Source organism: Puma concolor, chromosome C1, assembly GCF_028749965.1.
Source record: "Puma concolor isolate L17-30 chromosome C1, mPumCon1.1.hap2, whole genome shotgun sequence".
In the NCBI taxonomy this organism is placed as follows: domain Eukaryota; kingdom Metazoa; phylum Chordata; class Mammalia; order Carnivora; family Felidae; genus Puma; species Puma concolor.
This window is the reverse complement of record NC_141674.1, coordinates 210,194,703-210,215,335: the sequence shown is the minus strand read 5'-3', so window position 1 is coordinate 210,215,335 and position 20,633 is coordinate 210,194,703. Positions and strand designations below refer to the sequence as shown.

The following is a 20,633-nucleotide window of genomic DNA, read 5'->3' as shown; positions in this document are numbered from 1 at the left end:
GAGAATAAGTGAACAATCAAGCACAAAACTGTACGCATCATGATTTCAACTTCGTAAATCTGCATTCACGTACATGTCATTCACCCAGGTTCTCTCAGACACATGCACATAGTCATGCTTTTGCACATACGTGTAGTAGGAAACACCGAGCCCAAAGGCGGATTTTCCTTGTAGAGTGCGTGGATGAGCTCCACCTCTGGGCATTGATTTGCACTCTTCAGTATGCACTGAAGCTTTTGTTTTTGGCCAAATAGGCACTTGGACACCAATGGGTGGGAAAGGAGAAGAGAGGGACGGAGGGGGTGTGACGTGCCTCACGGACGCCCCATCTCATGGGCTAAACTTGAGCGTCTGTGGAAGGAGGTAGACCAGAAGGTGAGGGAACATTCGTGAAGGACTGGGGAGCCCATGTGACAAAAGATACCTTCCCAGTTGAGGAGAAGGCCACCCGGCTTTTATCGGCAGCTGCAAACCACTGCAGAACTTGGTACCCTGGGGGCCGGGGAAGCCTGCTGTGGAGAATGTCAAGGACAAACCAGGCGAGAGAAACACTAAGGGGCCCGGCAGAGCCATGCTCTCAATTTGGTCATGGGCGGCCCTGGGAACCTGGAAGCCTTTTCCAGAACTACGCACAACACTCTGGATGGGCTTGTATCCACGCGCACTGGAGACTGCTCTGCCTCCAGCCGACTCTCAGGAAAAACTCAGGAAGGCGGAAACTTACTAAAGATCTGGTGAGATCTGTGGTTAACCTGACCTAATTCATACTCACAGACCAGCAAGGAGGCGGAGGGAGATTTGTGCATTTCACAGCCGAGGAAAAACAGAGGCTTAGGTAGACTTTAGAGGTAAAGATAGAAGCAGACACTGAAATATATACACAGCATGTGTGTGTGTGTGTTTCCTACAAACACATGTGCGTGCATAAATTCATATTCACTGGAAGGCAGTATGTCAAAATGTACAAAATCATTATTTCTTCTTCTTTGTCTTAAGTTATTTGAGCGTGAGAGAGAGGGCGCTCAAGCGGGGAAGGGAAACAGAGGAAAAGAGAGAATCTTGAGCGGGCCCCATGCGGGCTGCGTCCTGGGATCGGGACCTGAGCCGAAATCGAGAGGCAGAAGCTCAACAGACTGAGCCACCCCAGCGCCTCCAAAATCATTATTTCTAAGAAGGGTTACAATTTGCCCTCTGTGTATTTTTCTGCCTTACAATGTTCCCCTAATAATCACATCATACTTCTATAATTATACGAGGAATACTAATCAAAGCAAGAACATACAAACTTTAGGTATCTTCCAGGCAAAACAAGTTCCTAATGATGCGAGGCTTTAGGGGACCCCCCCCCCCCCCCCCCCCCCCCCCCCCCCCCCCCCCCCCCCCCCCCCCCCCCCCCCCCCCCCCCCCCCCCCCCCCCCCCACCCCCCCCCCCCCCCCCCCCCCCCCCCCCCCCCCCCCCCCCCCCCCCCCCCCCCCCCCCCCCCCCCCCCCCCCCCCCCCCCCCCCCCCCCCCCCATAAAACACACACTCACACCCCTTCCCTTTGGAATAACATAAATACATCTTGCCGGGTGTCACTTGTCAACACCTTACTAAGTGGCCTCCTGGTCTCCATGCCTCCTTTCTGGGACTTCAGGGACACGGGAGCAGGACTGGGAGAGCCGGGGTGGGGGGGATGGGGGGGGGGGATGGGCAGGCACATGCTCGTCTGCATGCTGCCCGGACGCGTCCTGGCCTGTCCCCAGGGGAGTGGGCCCAGGTGTTACCTTCGGGCCGCTCGGCGGCCTTGCCGCTCTTGCCGGGCGCCGTGCTGTTGACCGTCTCGGACGACGTGCTCAGCTTGGTGCTGGGGTCCCGCTTGGGCTTGGGGGGCGGCTGCCTGCGGGAGCCACAGCTGCTGTCGTCCTCGGTGCCCCCGACCGAGTGCAGGGACTGGGACCTCACGGAAAAGCCGCTGGAGCAGGGATGGGGAAGTCTGTCCTGAGGAGCGGGCATCGTCATGAATCCCATGCGGAAATGTTTGCCCGCGTAAGTGCCTTCGTGGCCCCGCCCCACTTCGCCACCTATGCTGTAAAAGAAAGCAGAGCCAAATCCGTGAAGGTGAAGGGAGCCGGGAGGGCAAGGTCACGGACGCGCGCGCGTCTATCGAGCGGCCGAGCGCACATTGCAACGCTAGACTGCGGAAGACACGTGTCCACTGGCACAAACGTCACACTTGGGCCTGAAGTGTGATGGGAAAGCAGGTATAACGTGTTTGTAACCAGAAACCCTGACACTTATTGCGAGCCATCCTAGCACCCAGGCCTCCTGATGTTCTCAAAATAGTATTCTAAAAAAAATTTTTTTTTTTTCAACGTTTATTTATTTTTGGGACAGAGAGAGACAGAGCATGAACGGGGGAGGGGCAGAGAGAGAGGGAGACACAGAATCAGAAACAGGCTCCAGGCTCTGAGCCATCAGCCCAGAGCCCGACGCGGGGCTTGAACTCACGGACCGCGAGATCGTGACCTGGCTGAAGTCGGACGCTTAACCGACTGCGCCACCCAGGCACCCCTCAAAATAGTATTCTAGAGGAAAAGAAAATGCCGCATAGTGCATTTAAGGGGCAATTGTTTTTCTTGAAGGAAATCTTGGTGGTGGATGAAAAAGCCAACAACAAGTCCCTGACAGTGACTCACAGACTGTCTTTTGACACATGACTGAGGTCAGATGGACAGCACCCGAGATCTCCCCTTCACCAAAATCATCTCTACTTTGACCTGATTGGCATCGTGGGGAAAACAAAGCAAACAGCAACAAAAGGGGTACCATTACCAAATATGGGATGGAGAGAGAGAGAGAGGAAGGAGAAAGGGAGACAGGAAGGGAACAGGAGGGGAAGGAAGGAAGGAAGGAAAAGAGGGAGGGAGGCAGGGATGGAGAAAAGAATTGCCAACCTCTGTTCGTTCTCCAGAAACCTTCAGTTGTACTAGAAACTTAGTTCTACTGATAAGCTTGCCTCACAGAATAAAATAGGGTAATGATAATTAAAGAGATGCAGTTAAAATATCATGCGATATTGGGATACTTCTAAATACCTCACTAAGAGACACAGTTTTTAAATGTTTATTTTTTTTAATTTTTTAAATCTTTATTTATTATTGAGAGACAGAGAGAGACAGAGCATGAGCAGGGGAGGGGCAGAGAAAGAGGGAGACACAGCATCCAAAGCAGGCTCCAGGCTCTGAGCTGTCAGCACAGAGCCCGACGCGGGGCTCGAACCCACGAACTGCGAGATCATGACCTGAGCCGAAGTCGGACGCTTCACTGACTGAGCCACCCAGGCACCCCATGTTTATTTATTTATTTTTGAGAGAGAGAGCATGAGCAGGGGAGGGGCAGAAGGAAGGGGAGAGAGAGAATCCCATGCAGACTCCCTGCGGTCAGCACAGAGCATGGTCCAGGGCTCGATGTCACCAACCATGAGTTCATGACCTGAGCTGAAATCATGACCTGAGCCGAAATCAAGAGTCAGAGGCTTAACCAGCTGAGCCACTCAGGCACCCCTGAATACGTAAAATTCTTAAATGTAAGGTTCTTAAGTTTTATGTAGGAAAGTTTGAACAGATGTTTTAAAATGGAAGAAATCTCAGTTTTGAAACTCAATGGATCATATAGGAAATGACTCTTGGGCCTTTTTCTATGTTATTAATGGTGACTCTTTTCTGAAGAAAAAGGACATGTCAATGAGAATTTTTAAAAGAGATTTTTCCAGAGTTTTCCCCATTTATGTTCATTCATCAATAGAAGAAACATTGTTAGAAATATCCCACAGGTTTTCTTTGATATGAATGATAAAAATGTATCTTTCAGTATATGAATTTTGGGAGACTGTTTAATCTAACTTTCCAGACATGTTTATTTAAACTTTTTTTTTAACCTTAATTTTGGCTGGCTTGCCTTTATAACAATGAAATTCAAGGTAAGGTTTCGTAATTCTCTGTGCCATATCTTTTATAGCATTATAACGTTGGTCACAAATTTGACATCCCAGCAGGAACAATAAGGAATGTTTTTTTGTCCTTTCCCTCTTCAGTTGAGGACTTAGGACAATTATGTGACCACAGTGGATAGAGCCAGAAAGCATTCAACAAGAACATGAGACTGATTCTGGCATTAATTCCGTCGACAACTTGTCCCTCAGTCAAAAGTATTTTTTTACATTTATTACTTTTTTTCTGAATATTTTGAGTTGACATTCAGACACTGCATATCCCATCTTTGCGAAACAACATAAAGATACCTGGAAACTCAGGGCACTAACCAGGGCAGAGATATCCAGAAACATGAATGAAAGCAAAGGCTTGCCTGGGTGGAGCTTTTCACATCACAGTAGTAAGCATCCTAAGCCTGTGCAGTGTTTCTAAGCAGTTTACTTTCTGTGCTTTCTTCAAGCACATCAATCAAAAAAAATAAATAAATAAACGAAGCTTACTCAAATGGCATGGTTTATGAAGAATCATTAAGAATTTAAGACAGACTAAGAGTGGTGGAGGTGGGGGGATGGGTGTGATGGAATAGGAAGGTATATCTTTGATTTGTGATGACGGTGGCCCTCATTTTTGTCACAGGTGTTTGATTTCATGTAACTTTGCCTTCAATCATTTTCCTTATTTCTGTTGTCATATCACTGAACAAAGAGTGCTTTAAGGATTTATTCTCATTCCAAGTAACATAGTCACGTGAGGGGATTTATGCATGTGTTAATGCGAGTAGGCATTTATGAGAGAGTTACTAGGAATAATTGTATCAGCAATTTCTCTGTTACTTTTGACCTAAATCGAGCCTGCGCCTTTTTCCAGACAGATAATTAGCTCTACTGTTTCATTTCAAAATTACATTTTTTTTCAGCAGAAAACAATTTCCTTTAACTCTGAATGCTTCTGTTCATACATGTCCATGTATGGACACACACACACACACACACACACACACACACACTTCTTTCAAAGAGAAATTCAATGCATACTTCAAACAATAGTAGGTCTGAGTTGCTGGTTTAATTTGACCAGGCTGTGAATGAAGGATAAAGGAATGGCACTAAAATAATCTGGATACAAAGGCCATTGTCCAACGCAAGGTTAAGGGTAAGAAATAAAGGTTATCGTATATCTAAGTTCAAGAGACCAATAAAGATGATTAGCTTACAGCAAATTGAAAAGTTTGGACCATAGCATACAACTAATTCCTGAATTTATTGAAACATGTGGACGTTTAAAAATATGCAGATTCTAGAACCCATACTAAATAAAGACAACTACTGAATCACATCTTTTGAGTCACAACCTCTGTACGTGCAGCCAATGAGTTGTGTGTTTTTAAAGACTATATCCAGATGCTTCTGATGTAGCCAATCCAGACCTCTCAGAAACATGAAGAACAACAGTTAGAGGTGTTAATGAGCAGACATCTGTTAGTTAGAAACAGCCAGGGAGACACAAAAATCAGAAAGTGGGACAAAGGAAACTTGCCAGAGACCAGCACAGTATCACAGATAAAAAAAATGTACAATTTATTACTCATATCTTGTTAGGTTATCCTGCAGTAACAAATAACCTCTGATTCTTAGTGGTTTACAACAAAAAAGGTTAGTTTCTTGCATGCATTAATTGGGTTGGTTGTGTATGAGCTGTGTAGAACTCTTCTCTATGGATCTTCTCCATTCTAAGATCTAGCCCTTACTGGGATATGTTCTTGTGGCAGAGAGGAAAGGACTCACTGAACCACGTGGTGTCTCTTAAAGCTTCTGCTCAGACATGACATCAAATTTTTCATTCACATTCCATTGGCTAAAACCAGTCTCATGACCAAGCTTGATGTCAAAGGGGTGGGGATAGATTCTCCTTCAATAGGAAAACACTGCAAGTTACATAACAATATGTGGGGATACATAATCGTCTGAAGGTAGGAGACCAAATACTGGTACAGCAGCTGTAGTATAGGCCACTGAGATCTTCCTTAAAGAGAGAACTTGCCATGAGTAATGAAGTCATCCAACAACCAATGGCCCAGTGGTTATTATGGAGGAATTTGTATTTTCTGTTCCTGTGATTCTGGGCTCTACAGGGTTAGAGATTCTGTTCTCCAAAGGAGGCACACTCTTTCTAGAAGACACAGGAAGGGTTCCATTGAGCAACAAGCCATAACTGCTTCCTGGGTAATTTGAACTCCCTTTGTAGTAGCCAGTAGGCCAGAAGACACGTCTCCATTGTGGAACAGGTCTTACACCTGGATCAGCAGGAGGTGGCAGGGCTGCTGCCACGTTATGGGGCAGAACGAAAAATGTGTGGAACCCCTTTTGGTATTCCCTTGCCCAATCGTGATTTTGAAATGCAGTCCCATGCAGCAACCCTGGCCCAAGAAGGGTTTGGTTACCAGGGGTTCAGATGTCTCATGGGATGGACTAGGCTCACCAAGTAAGCCATTGAGCCCAGGAGAGGTGTTAGGTGAGGGTGACAATGAAGTGAATTCAGAATAAATGGTGGAGGGAACAGAAAATGAGTATCACTTGCAGCCCCCGTATGAACTGCAACGGTGAGGGCTATAGTTTGTTGCTCTAACTGTTCCTTTGTAAGTTTCCCCTCAGGAGAAGGAAGAGTCCTAAGGAAGAAGTCCTAAGAAGTCCTAAGGAAGCCATGAAACAGCTGTTTTCCAAACCTGTAGGAGAACTTTTGCTGAGGGTAAAGGGTGAATGTGGCTTAGATCTTCCTCTAGAGAAACTTCTCCAAGGACAGCAGCTGTTGGCCACCAGCTTTGTACAAGGTCATCAAATCTGGGGCAGTATTTTAGTCAAGGTCACTCTGTCCCTGGAAAGCTCCTGGCCAAGAGCTGAGCATGATGTGATTTGGGGCCTGGCTGTTTCTACCCCATGTGGGAGTCCTCTCTGGGTGGTCTTGGGGTCTGAGCTCCCCTATTGGCTGGCTGAGAATTTCCCATAGCTACACTGTGGTGGGAGGTTTTTCCCCTCCCACTCCTCCTCCTTTAGCAGATGTCATACTGCATTGTGACCCAGAGGCCAGCCCTGCCTATTCCTGCTCCCTTCCCATCATCCCAGGCATCTTTCTCAATACATCTCTCACACTTCTAGCCCCATCTAGCTTGGTGCCTGCTTTGGAGAGGGCATTAACTGACTTATGTGGGAATACTCATGCAACCAATGAAATTCAGAAACCAAAGAAGAGGGAAGGGAAAGCCTAAAAATGAATGTGAGACCCCAGAAATAATAAATGCTTGTGAAAACAGGGCAATCTCTTGCTTCATTTAAATGGTGGTTGGGGAGGTAGGACCATCTCCACTGTAGGAATACTTGGCTGGAAGTGAAAGTAATGTGAGCTAAAGAAAGCAGAGTCTTTTTGCAATAAGACTGTAACACTCAAGATAGATGAAGCCTGACACATCTCATGTTACAAAAATAAAAATAAGTTTCATAATCCTGAATTTAAACAAGTATGCTTTTTCTTACACAATGAAGACAATGCTGCACGATCTAGTTGTAGGTTACTTTTTTTCCAATAGAAAACAAAGCAAAGCAAAAGTATTGCTTGAATCAAGGGAGGTCATTTTCCCGGAAGTAATTGATAAAATATTTACAAACTTTTCCCCCAACCAAGTTATTGGCTAATGCATAGGCCTGGACATGTGTGCTCTGGAGTCACTGAGTTGTGCGCTCCCTCCCCAGTGCCATCATTTACAAACCAAACAATAGTAGCTATTGATCCCTAACCCCGTTTCCCTATCTGTTAAATAATAATCCTGTCCTCACGGATCGTTACCAAGTTTACCTGAGATACTGTACATGAAGCTCTTAGGCCAGAGTCTGACTTAAAATATGCACTTAATTATTTTGGCTTTAGAAGTCTTACTTTTAAATCCTGTCCTCCTGAATTTTGTTTGTAGAATCATCATGCACCTGGTAAGACTGTTTTTAAAGAATACTATAAGACACCATGTAGCTTCAAGAAACTGCACGCAAAGTCAAAGCAAAATCTTGCATTCAACTCAAGGTATCAGGATAATCTAGACAAATATAGTCTTCATGTTCTCTTAACTTCCTTCAACAGTTGCTTCTGTTTTTCAAAGCACCTGTTGATTACGACAGACAAACAAAGGTACAAAACAAGAGCTTCAAAACTGCTTTGACAATGCTATTCAACAGAGATTGTTACTTGTCTTGCTGTCTTCTTGAAAATCCATCAGCATTAATGTTTTGTGTCTCCTTCTGAGAACTGTCACCTTTCAGAGATGAAAACACAACCCTAGAAAAGGGTGAGCTAGCAAGGTGAGATGTCAGCTCTCAAAGTGACAGAGGTATTTGCTTCTCTGTGTGATGTTGAAGCCAACATGCCAATATTTCATAGCAGAGCCTTCCTTGAGAACCAATGGAAAAAAACAGTATCGCATTCCATCCATCCATCCGTCTATGTCCTCTTTCAAGCAAACTGAAGGAGCACCCAAGAGTTTGTTGCTTGGATTTTTTTTTTTTTCCTGGAACCATTCTGTGGAGTTGAGCTCAAAAATTCATCTTTGACACAGATGCATCATCTAGTATTTCTCTACCTTCACAAACTTCTGAACCACCTGGAATTTTTGATTCTTCAAGATATATTTATCTGGTACCAGAAAAGGGGCACATTCAGCCATGAAGGAAATGGGGGGAAACCTGAAAGGAGAATGGAGGCCACTGCTGCAAAGGAGATAATAAAATTTGCCAGTGGGCAAGTTGACTGCCATCATCTGCTAATTACTCAAATCTTTCATGTCAGGCATTGTAGAAGAAAATTAATATTTGGACTTCATTCATTAATATTATGACTTTAAAAGTTTGCATTTGATGTCGCTTCCCTTTTGCCTTCTCTTCAGATACACAAGGCTAAATGCCAATAACTCTGTGCTGCTCGCCCTACCAAAGGGACTCCTGCCTCAGAACTTGATCCTTTTCCCCTTCAACATTGGCCTCTTCTGAGTATCATCTCCAGCTAATCTATGTGCAAGAAAAGTTGGCCATAAAATAGACCAAGAGGTTAGTGTGTTACACCTTTTTCTATTTTGACAGGTAATATTCCTCTACCAAATGTCAGACTTTGAAAGGCATCATTAATTATATTTGCCTCCATTTTTGGCAGATGGAACTCATCTCAACCCCCTTGGGCCTTTAGGACTACAAGGGACTGTTCGCATTCACTCACCCTGAGCTTCGTGAGGGCAGGTATCCTGTCTTCTTGCTCCTTGCTGTAGTCACTAGCACATCGTAAGTGTTCAAACATGTGTTTTATGAAGGAACAATGAACCAAGGAAGTAAGTCCTCTGTGAGAATAGTCAGATCGAGGGCTTAGTTAGGGAGCTTGGTAGAGTTTTGTCATCTGTGCTTCCCAGGGAACCATTCTCCCTACTCCTGACAATGGAAATTCCTGGTTGGGGACCAGTCCTCTTTACTCAGACCAAGCCAATCCACCACCAGATCCCTGTGGCCATGAAGATTGTTGTAGGGACTGACAAATGCCTCAGGTAGGTCCAACCAGAGGAAATCCTGGGCACTGTGTGTGAGCTCAGATGCCTCTCATCCCTCTTGCCACCATGAAGGGAGATTAGTTGGACCAGGTCCGTGGCATTGTAGAAGACCTGGATCTGGTTATTCCTGCAGCTAGGTCAACCCTAAAACCCTTCAGTTATACGGTCCACTAAATTCCATTGTGTCAAAGGCAATAATAGTTGGATTTGCTGACACATGCTTTGGAAAAAGTCCAAAGTGAACCAGTTACTAAATAAATGCTATCGACTAACTTATGTCAGAAAATGCAGTCGATGCCATCGGGAGCAGGAAATGAATGTATTGTACTTATTTCTTGCTTGTAAATATTCTTCCTACTTAACACTACAAGTGGGAGTAATAAACTATCTTGTATGTTTGTCCCATATGTATATATATTTTTTTCAATCACACAGTATACTTTGATGCGGAAACTTGGCTCCAGTAAAATTAAACTGTGTTCATATTTTCTTTCAAATTGTTCACTCACCATCGCCCTTAATGTCTTCTCTGAGTCTCAGTTGCTCATTCGAAGCTGTAAGCTATGCATTTCTTGCCTTAAGCTCTAACATTTATTCTCAGCACTTCATGTCCTCAGTGATACCTAATTTCTACTTTTGTGCCCCTAATATTTTAACTCTCTTAGATTTTTTTTTTTTCAGACATTAACTTCTTGTGTCTGGCTATTTATTGACACTTCTTGGATCTTAAGGCCAAGTGTTAAAAATGGAATCTTTACACACTTGTTTTGTCAACTGCTGTGGTCAACGGTTACGGAAAAGCAAAACAAAACAGAATAAAACAGAAAAGAAAAGAAAAAAAAAACTGCCCCAAAGAGATAACACGCAATTTCCATTAGCTTCAGATGTTATACTTAAAGTTGATATTCTTAAGCATCTAATTTGTTATTTCTCCTTGCTAGAATATTTCAGCACTGCCCCAAATTTGAGACTTCAGAAAGAGTATGACATATCTAATCAACCAGTGACTAATTTTCTCATTTTAGGTAGGAGGCACATGTTTTCTGAGCCTCAATTACCTTTATCTTCATAATGATGGAAGTACTTTCCAGGGTTGTTGTAAGAAATTAAAAGAAGATTAAAAATTTCAAAGTCACCTAGCAATGTGGCCAGTACAAATGGAAGTTGGACAAACATTAATTTACCAGGCAACTCCGTATCACTTTTTGTCTCTTGGTACCCAACTATAAAATAAACATCTTAATGATCAGTTTCCATCCCACAGCACCATAAAGGAATATCAATACAATTTGCTTATTTCCATAAGTGGACTTTGACAGTGATTGACATACGACATACCTCCAAATCCAGAAAAAAAAAATTGCTCCAAAGTAAAGAAAAAAGAGCAAAAATAATTCATTTTTTTCTGCCATAATTATTGGTCGAGTACAATATAGAGTTTGGCAAATCTATTGAATACATTTACAGTTATTATGTCAAACTTCATAATATTTAAAATTTTTATGAAAGTTAGGGTTCAGGGCAATCATGGCTAGGGAGTTATGCTTGAAAAAAATGTAACTTTTTTAAAAATCTTTTTAATTTGAGAGAGAGAGAGAGAGAGCACAAGTGGCAGAAGGGCAGAGAGGCAGACACAGAATCTGAAGCAAGCTCCAGGCTCTGAGCGGTCAGCACAAAACCCAACATGGAACTTGAAATCATGAACCCTGAGATCATGACCTGAGCCAAAGTCGGATGCTCAACCAACTGAGCCACCCAGGTGCCCCACAAATGTAACATTTTTAATCACAAAGTACTTATTGTCAATAGTTTGAGGTTGATCATGCTATGATTCACTTGATGCTTATTCATAACAATAAAATCCAAGATATAATAATAAATTAATAATTAATAATTAAAAAATAATAAAAGTAAAGGAAGTGTGAGCAGGGAATAGAGATTGTTAACCTTTATCAAAGTTATATGCTTATTAAAGAGTAGGCATAGAACATTCTACAGAACATCTTTCAGAGACTTATTTTTACTAAGACATGACAACTGCTTTTAAGATTAACATATGTTATTATCTATGGCACTATGGAATTTAAAATTAAAATATTTCCTATGTCTGTACATAAATAAGATTTCTCTGCTTCTTAAAGTGTCATGGCTTGAAGAAAAGAGGGTATAGGGAAAAATTCAAATCAAATCATGATATTCAGATTCAACTTAGAACATAGTTTACAGAACTTCACATCGTGGGAGATCTTTTCCAAAAATTCAACCAAAGACGGGGAGGTTCTAGAAAATATGTTTTATTTGTGTCTTCAAAACTGACATAAGCTTTGAATGCGGTTTGAGAACATGCCAACTTTTTACAAATGAGTTTAGCTAACCATATGTGGCTCATTTTTTCCAACCTAGAAGTGGAAACTAGAAATACAGAATGTTAACATTTAATGGCCTTGAACCTCCTCAGCAGACAGGGCTAACTTCAGGCCAGTTTAAAGTATAATATGGGTTTGGCTTTCTCAAAGGTATAATTTTTACAGAGGAAGAAACAACTCTATGTTGAGGCATTTAATTCATTTACTCACTATTTATTCAAAAAGTATCCGAGGACTTATTTTCTGGCCGTGACCAAAGCCCAGGGGTCAGTATCCTCAGGGAACCACAGGCTATTGAACCAGCATGATTTCAGCACCATGTGGTTGGATGTGCCCTTAGAGGAAGTACAGAGCAGGTGGAATGGAAGAACGAGTCGTGAGGTCCTGACCACGACCGAGGGGCTGGGAAGTCCCATGGAGGAAGTGGCTTTTCAGCTGATACAGAGCACGAGTAAAACTTAATCAGAAAAGGGAGAGAAGTGGGGAGAAGACAATTTGTGTGTTGACCGTGAGGATCTAGAGAAACCAAAAAATTATAGAGGTATTTGGGCAGAACTTGATCGAACCTGTTTGTTTTGTATTCCCAAAGGCTAGAATGACGCCTGGCTCAAAGAGGTCACCCAATAAACATTTATTAAATGAATGAATGCAGAAATATATGATTGGAAAAGTTCAAGAGTAACTCCTGGGTTTCTTAACCACCCAGATGGATGATAATGTTTTTCTTTTCTTTTTTTTTTCTTTTTTTTAACGTTTATTCATTTTTTGAAAGACAGAGAGAGAAAGAGCGTGAGTGAGGGAGGAGCAGAGAGAGGGGGAGACAAAGAATCCAAAGCAGGCTCCAGGCTCGGAACTGAGAGCACAGAGCCCGATGCGGGGCTCGAACTCACAAACCGTGAGATCATGACCTGAGCCGAAGTCGGGTGCTCAACCTAGTGAGCCATCCAGGCGCCCAGGATGATGTTTTTCAATGGCAGTCTGCACTATTTCCCATATAGTCTCCATTTTCTTAATTTATGATAAAGGAGGAAGGAAAAATCTGTGAGTCCTCAAACATTATTAATTCCTGTCCTTGTTAGAAGAATTAATAATTTGAATTCAAGGATCAACTTAATCCCCTCTTCTCCGTCTTCACTGTCCTGCTTTGGTTTAGATGCTCATCGTTTCTGGGCTCAATTAATGCAATGGCTTCTTAGCTGATCTTTTTTTTTTTTCCACATTGCTGCCAGATTATCCTTGTAAATGCAGATTTGTTCATGTCACTCCCTAAATTAAAACTCTCTGATGGCTTTTCCATTTCTTCGGACTAAAAATGCGCGATTTCATATAACACTCAAGGTCTTTCAAATATGCAGATCTTATGCTAAGTCTCAACTGCAACATTGTCCCTCCTTGATTTTAAGATTATCCTGATATAACATGTTCCCACCTTCACTTTGTTCCAGATTGTTGACTCAAAGGTAAAGTTCAAGACCAACCACATGTCAACTGTGGCAATGAGTCTTGAGAAGACAGACAGGTTACATCATGACCCCAGGCCGCAGTCACGCTGCTCTGTCTTCCTGAACTTCTTCCTTTGGCTAAATCATGTTTTAAGATCTAATTCAGATATAGTAGTTTCTTCGAAGGAGGCTCCCATTATCAGCCAGGCTTTATCAAAGTTGAACTCAATACCTCCCGTCTGGGCTGTCAAGGGGTTCTGTGCTTCTCCATAGCAGAGCCCTTCCTTTATGGCACTCTACAGTTGTCATCTGTGAGTGGACCTCCTCTATTGGTCTGTGAGCCCCTTGAGGGACAGACCATCAACTATTTCCAAAAAGAAGAAAGTAGGTAGGGATAATGGAAGGGAGGGAAAGATATGACTCATGAAGTACTGTTTGATACTTTCGGGAACCTTCTCTTCTTTAATTTTTTTGGCTTAGGATTCCCCAACCATTATTGGAAGGATAAAAGCTGAAATGACACTATGAGACTCAGGTAAGATTATCCAAAAAGTATTTTCACTGTTAAAACAAAATGGAGGCGGGGCGCCTGGGTGGCTTGGTCGGTTAAGCGTCCGACTTCGGCTCAGGTCATGATCTCACGGTCCCTGAGTTCGAGCCCCGCGTCAGACTCTGTGCTGACAGCTCAGAGCCTGGAGCCTGTTTCAGATTCTGTGTCTCCCTCTCTATCTGCCCCTCCCCTGTTCAGGCTCTTTCTCTCTCTGTCTCAAAAATAAATAAACGTTAAAAAAAAATTAAAAAAAAAATGGAGGCTCTTAATAGCTACCTGTCATATTCTTTGTAGATAATTTTTACTTTATTTAACAGATCCATGGGTTAGATTGGATTCTTCTTTAGCTTTGCAAAACATATTAACAGCCATAGCATTCTAAATACCCATAGTCAATAGGCCAAGCTCTCTGGCATGTCCACACACGTATGTTCTGGAGATTAAATTGTAACTGTGTGCTTCTGAGAATTAGTTATGTTTGCTGTCAATCCTGCTTATGTCTACTGTGCTTTGGGCCATAGTTATATAGTTTTAAATATTATATAAACCAAAGAATATGAGTGTGAATAATTAGTGAGAATTTCCCTAGGAACTCTGTTGAAAAACTCTGTTGACTGCTTTGAAGGTTCTCAATAAAAGGAGACTTACCAAAAAAAAAAAAAAAAAAGGTCTACATGGATAAGATGAGATTAAGGTAAATCTGTGAAATCTAAAAGGACTCTGAATTGTGCTTGTTTTCCCAAATATCTTGAAATTCTGGCACTGCTTTTAAGAAACTGAAGCCACATTAAAAAGGGAAAACTAATGAGCACATATTAAGCATGAAGTTTTTATAGAAGCGGAATTGGGGAAAATGTACACAAGCAAATGACTCTGTTGAAAAATTTGGTGAACGATGTGTATTTACAACCGTGAATTTTAAAAAGTTTTGTATATGCAGGGCACCTGGGCGGCTCAGTTGGTTACGCGTCCGACTTCGGCTCAGGTCATGTTCTTGAGGTTCGTGGGTTCAAGCCCCATGTCAGGCTCTGTGGTGACAGCTCAGAGCCTGGAACCTGCTTCAGACTCTCTGTCACCCTCTTTCTCTGCCCCTCTCCCACTGGGACTCTGTCTCTCTGTCTGTCTGTCTCTCAAAAATAAATAAACGTTAAAAAATGTTTTTAGGTGTTTTATGTGCTTATGTGTTTCTCTTCTTGATATTTCTCTATTTTTTACTTTTGCTCAATCAAGTCTCAATTATATTAGATCTTCTATATTCATATTCTACAAATAAACCCGCTAGCAAAGAACCTGGCATATAGTAGATAGTAGAGGCACAGTAAGTCTCAAAAAATGTTGGTTTCATCGCTCCGTCATTCTCCTAATATTATGCAAGACTTAAAGATAATTGATTCAAAAGAAGTTACTTTAGAAATAACCATTCTAAAAAATCAAATTTTCCTTGATATATACTATTGCATACAGCCCAAAAAAATAATGCAGAATATTAATTTACTCGTGGAAAATTATTTAAGCCATTACATTTTTAAGTCACTTTGGAAATGGACCCTGGAAGGAGAGCACATTTTCTTAGTGGTGATAGTGTGCAAAACAATGTTCTCAGTTCAGGAAAGAGCCAGACAACTCAGGAAAAGCAGCAGATGCCATACTCTTCGGTACTATTTCAATATATTTTCTCTTCTGAGAAGTTACATATCAGTAGCTGGGAAACTACGGAATTTCCCAGACTAGATCATTACCTATGTCGCTACATTAGAATCTGATATCATCATTGAAAGCTGCTGATAATGTATGCAAAAATAGGAAAATTTATACCCCATTTTGTAGAGCCTATATTATCCATGATATTGGCATAAAGGGATTGATACAGCCCAAAGTTACTAGACATGCATTTCACAGCCAGAAAAATGAGTTTTCCTTGAATCTGTAAAACTTCCAAGTCCATAGTCACTCATTCATTTACCTTCTAGAAGAGAGACGATAAGATTTGCCAAGCCAAAGGAGAGGACTGTAATAAGAAAGCTTTAATGTCAGTTCTATCTCAAATGTAAGGCATTCACCCCTCACAAAGATTTGTAATATGCGCCTCTCTTGAAAATGGCATCTTAAAATTCAATGGAATGATGCTCTAAATTTCTTGAATAAAAGATCTCAAAACCTTTGTGGAAAGTACTACAGATGCAGAGTATTTGAGCACAGTGAAATGCCACTTGCAACATATTCTGCTCCGTTCCCAGAAAAAGTTTGTAGTTTCAACAGAGTTATGGGGTGACAGAGGAAAATGTACTTTGGAAAGATCAGGAAAGTCTAGACATGCCTGTACAGAACAGTGGTGGAAATGATCTCTCAATGCGTAAAAATACAGAGTTCTTGCATCTTCTGTATCAGGCCAACAATCACCCAATGTCTTTCTAGGTAATATTTTCAGATTATCTGAATTCAACTTAAAGTCACCCTTTTTAAGAGTGAGGGTGGCACTACATTCACCCATGGTGTATACTTCATCGTGACTCTTTCAAAGTTTTAAGACCCCCTGGTTTTGGTAAATCGCAGCCCAGGCCCTCAGCAGAGCACCTGCAGGTCTGTTTCACCGAGAAGAGTTTGCCCCCTAACGGGAGACTCCTTTGTCTTTCTCTCCAACGTTGAAGTTCTCCACATCGTGAACTGTGCCCTTTCTCTGGTTTCTTGACTCAATCTCCCTCAGTAGAATTTTTCAACATAATTCCGTAACCTCAGAGATTTTCCTTTTTGGGTGTTCAGATTCTTCTTTATCCCTTTACAGTTGTTTTCACTCTTCTTGAGCACAACTTCTTTCTGGAATGTCCTGTTGTTGTTGTTATTTGGCTTCCCTGCAATCATCCTTTTTTACTTTTCATCATTTTCATTGCTCCTACTTAGTATCTTCACTGACCTACTACCCCTCATGCTTCAGTACAAGTCAAGGTCCTGTTTTCCTTATTTCTCCATTTTCTGACAAAAGAAATAGCGTTTTTAAAGACTTGAATGCTCTTTATTTATGATTTCGAATCTAATATTCCACTGTCTCTTGTAGCCTGAGACATATATTTGCTCTCCCTCTACAATGCTGGATATTTCCAAATGGATATTTCTTTGACACTCAAGGTCAATGTGAGCTCAGCATCATTTCCCTGTTCCCTCTATTGATACTAAGTCCTCTATAGGATCATCAGTCTATCAGTCACAGAGAACTAAACCTTCCAAACAATTTGACACCGATACTAAGTCCTCTATAGGATCATCAGTCTATCAGTCACAGAGAACTAAACTTTCCAAACAATTTGACACCTAGTTTCTTCTTATATGCGTACATTCAACTGGTCAACAGAGCCTTCCTCTTCTCCTTGGATTTCCTATTTTCCAAATCATCTGCAAGGTTCATATTAACTTTCAGCATTGACCACTAAGTGATACTCTTAGTTGGATTCTCTAGCTCAGTTTTCCTGAATACTAATCATTAACCTGAAGAAATAGTTATAAAAAAGAAATAGGATCACCTCACTTTGTTTCTCTAGAAATATGCAAAATAGAGTCCATTTCCTCTGTAAGGCAATTCAGGCTTTGCATGATCTGGCCCGACCTCCTCTCCAATTTTCTATCATCCGCTCACATAGTTCTCTCTCCTGGGAGCCTTTCCTTTCCAAACTACATTTCCATTTGAAAAAAGTCATAATAGGGATGCCTGGGTGGCTCAGTCAGTTAAGCAACTGACTTCGGCTCAGGTCATGATCTCGCAGTTCGTGAGTTCGAGCCCCGCGTGGGGCTCTGTGCTGACATTCAGAGCCTAGAGCCCATTTTGGATTCTGTGTTTCCCTCTCTCTCTGCCCCTTCCCCGCTCACGCTCTGTCTCTCTTTCCTTCAAAAATAAATAAACATTAAAAAATTATAAGAAAAAAGTCATAATAAATTTCAAGCCCATCAGGGTCTAATCTGAATGTTGTGTCTTCCCTGAATATCATCCTTTCATCAACATGCTCTCTCTCCTTAGCTTGAATTTCTTTGGTATTACTTGTCACTTTCTGCCTTACATTATAGCCATTATATACAAACATGAGACTCTGGAATTTTTGAGGATGGGGATCAAACTTTGTTCATTCCTTTATATCCTATGGCATGTGGTATGCTTTTTTGAGCATAAAAATTTAATGGGTTAATATTGAAGGATTTAAATTAAATTCACTCATTAATTAAAAGAAAAATGTTGTTAATTATATTCATGCATTATTTACAGGTGTATTAAAGTGTTACAACTATCTAGAAACTTTGCTTCACTAAAATAAGTCTGGCAGACCAATTTTTTTTTTTTTTTAGTGGAAGTTTGGTTTGGAAAGAAGTGAGTAGATAAAGTGAAACAGAGAGAATAAGAACATTATGTTGTCCAGAAATTCCCAACTCCTAAAGAGAACTGAACTCAAGATCCACAACTGAATAGTCAAACCACTTTTTTTTTCCAGGAAGTACCTACGAAGTGGGGAAAAATTTTTATAAGCTATGCATCTGCAGAGAAGGACACTATAGATTACACACGCATTCACACACACACACACACACACACACACACACACACACACACTGACATACTCGGATACACACACACACATAGTGCACACACATGCTTTTCCCAATCTTTTTTGGAAATTTTGTTTTTGGCTCTACTCTTAAATCATCATGCGACCACTAGGGAATTCATTTCCAAATAGAGTCAGTCACTTTTCAAACGGGGTAGTAATACCTTAACCCAACAATCCCTCAGTATATTTGTGGCATTCCAATGAGAATGTAAAACAAGATCAGGTTATATTCATAAAGTGTTTTTCCTGTTTAACAACAAAAATCATTTCACAAACCTTTCTATTGAATATACCACCTCTGCAAACTGGTAAAGCTGAGAACTGCACTCCTTGGTATTTTTAAAGTCCATTAAAAAAAATGCCTGCAGTTCTAAAAACCAACCTTCCATCCCTCATTCATAGAATCAATGTGACATGTAAATGTGAATCACTAGAGACGCTACTTAAGAACCAAATACTCATTCATGGATGCATTAGTTGCTCTAAATGGAGTAGCCAACGTGCGGTCTTTATCCCCAACAGGTTGTACATCCACTTAATGCACCCAAATGTAATAAGGTGATAGACTGAAATACAGATGCTACGGATGGCCTACACAGAGGCCAGAAGCTTGGCTCCTTATTTTCTAGAATGACTTTCCGAGAACAAGTCACTTTCCCTGATTGGTTTCCTTCAGACAAAATAATTGAATCTAATGCTCTGTGTCAACGCAAGCACTTGGATTATTTGCTTTATGGTGCACCCCTTAGGGGCTTCAGGGTCCGGTGTTAAAATTTGCCTTTGATCAGGCCTCATCCTCTCTTACACATCTTTATTCATAACAAATTGGAAGCTATTATCACAACATATTAGCAACAGTTTTAATGCCCACGGTGCATCTTCAAATAAAAAGAAACAATTTCCTCATGATAATGGATGCAGTATCTTAGTTGGCCTCATTATAATATTTATCATCTGTTATTTGTCGCATGTGAGAGCACAATGAGCCGGTGCCTTACCCTAGTGAAAGATACACACCCCCTCAGGGCTTACAGTTTATTGGAGAGCACATTTAAATTCAAGCTCTACCTTATTAAAATAAACCCTTCTATGCACATCCAAGAAGACCAGGGAGATGTGACTTCATGGCTGCCTTATTGAAAAAGGAGTTTCTTATTTACTGAGGAATGGTTCAACTTAAGGAACATAATTAACTTAATGATTCCTTGGCAGAGTTCCCTGCCCCCCACCCCCCATTTGTAACTGTCATTTGCGGGCACCTGTTTCAGTTTTTTCTTAAAGAGTTTGCCTTGAAAAATATTAGGATTTGAATCCAGACTGAAATCACCAAAAGAGATTTCACTGGACTCATTTCATTGAAAAAATGGGAGATGAAATATTGTAAGTTTTAGATTAAATTGGGAATACATAAGACACAGTGTTAAATATTCACACATTCCCCGACCACTCAATTTCATGATATCTTCTCTCAAAGATACCTTGTTTCTTCTTATCTCAGCCGCCACTCCTGAGGTCAGACCTGGACCTTTTGATTTCCAATACCTTCGCCCTCTCCATAAAGTCAATGTAAACATCTGCATTATTGACTACCAACATCTATCTTTCTGGCTCACTACCTCTGCTAGGCTAAGCTCAAGTCCTCTTTGTCATTTATTTGGCCACTCCTATCCACCGGGTTTTGCAATTTTCTCTGTATTCCTCCTCAATTGCTGAAAAGATCGCCTTGCTGTATACAGCTTAAGTTCATTATTATCACTCCCCAGCACATACCCTCAACACCCTCATCCCTGTACTTCAGTGTTAATGTGAAAAGCGAGGGTCGGTCAAATGTGGCGTCGTGGTCAGTTGGTTCAGGGGCATGGCAGACAAGGTTGTCATCATCATATGCACAAGCGACCCCATGCAACCACCAGGTTTGGTGCGTAGCCTCCTCCCATCTCTTCGCCATAACATTACTAGGTCAGCCTATGCCCACAGCTGCATTTGATTTAAAAATATGTTATAATGTGACAACGCCAAACATATTCAACCTTATTTTCTGCCTCTATACTCACCAATATCCATTCTCACCCGATGCCCTCCACCAAAATACAGACACCTGATTAATGAATCTATATCCAGTTAATTCATTAAACCCATT

At 41.5% G+C, this 20,633-nt stretch overlaps 1 protein-coding gene across 7 annotated transcripts in view; it reads right to left on the bottom strand.

Moving 5' to 3' along the window:
* The window catches only part of NYAP2 (neuronal tyrosine-phosphorylated phosphoinositide-3-kinase adaptor 2), a 267,608-nt gene that overhangs the window by 155,464 nt on the left and 91,511 nt on the right, over positions 1 to 20,633 (bottom strand). For all 7 annotated transcript variants that reach the window (XM_086719776.1, XM_086719777.1, XM_086719778.1 and 4 more), the window contains one exon: positions 1,767 to 2,068. In XM_086719776.1, coding sequence (XP_086575902.1) covers positions 1,767 to 2,068 — 302 coding nt within the window. The remainder of the gene's footprint in view (positions 1 to 1,766; positions 2,069 to 20,633) is intronic.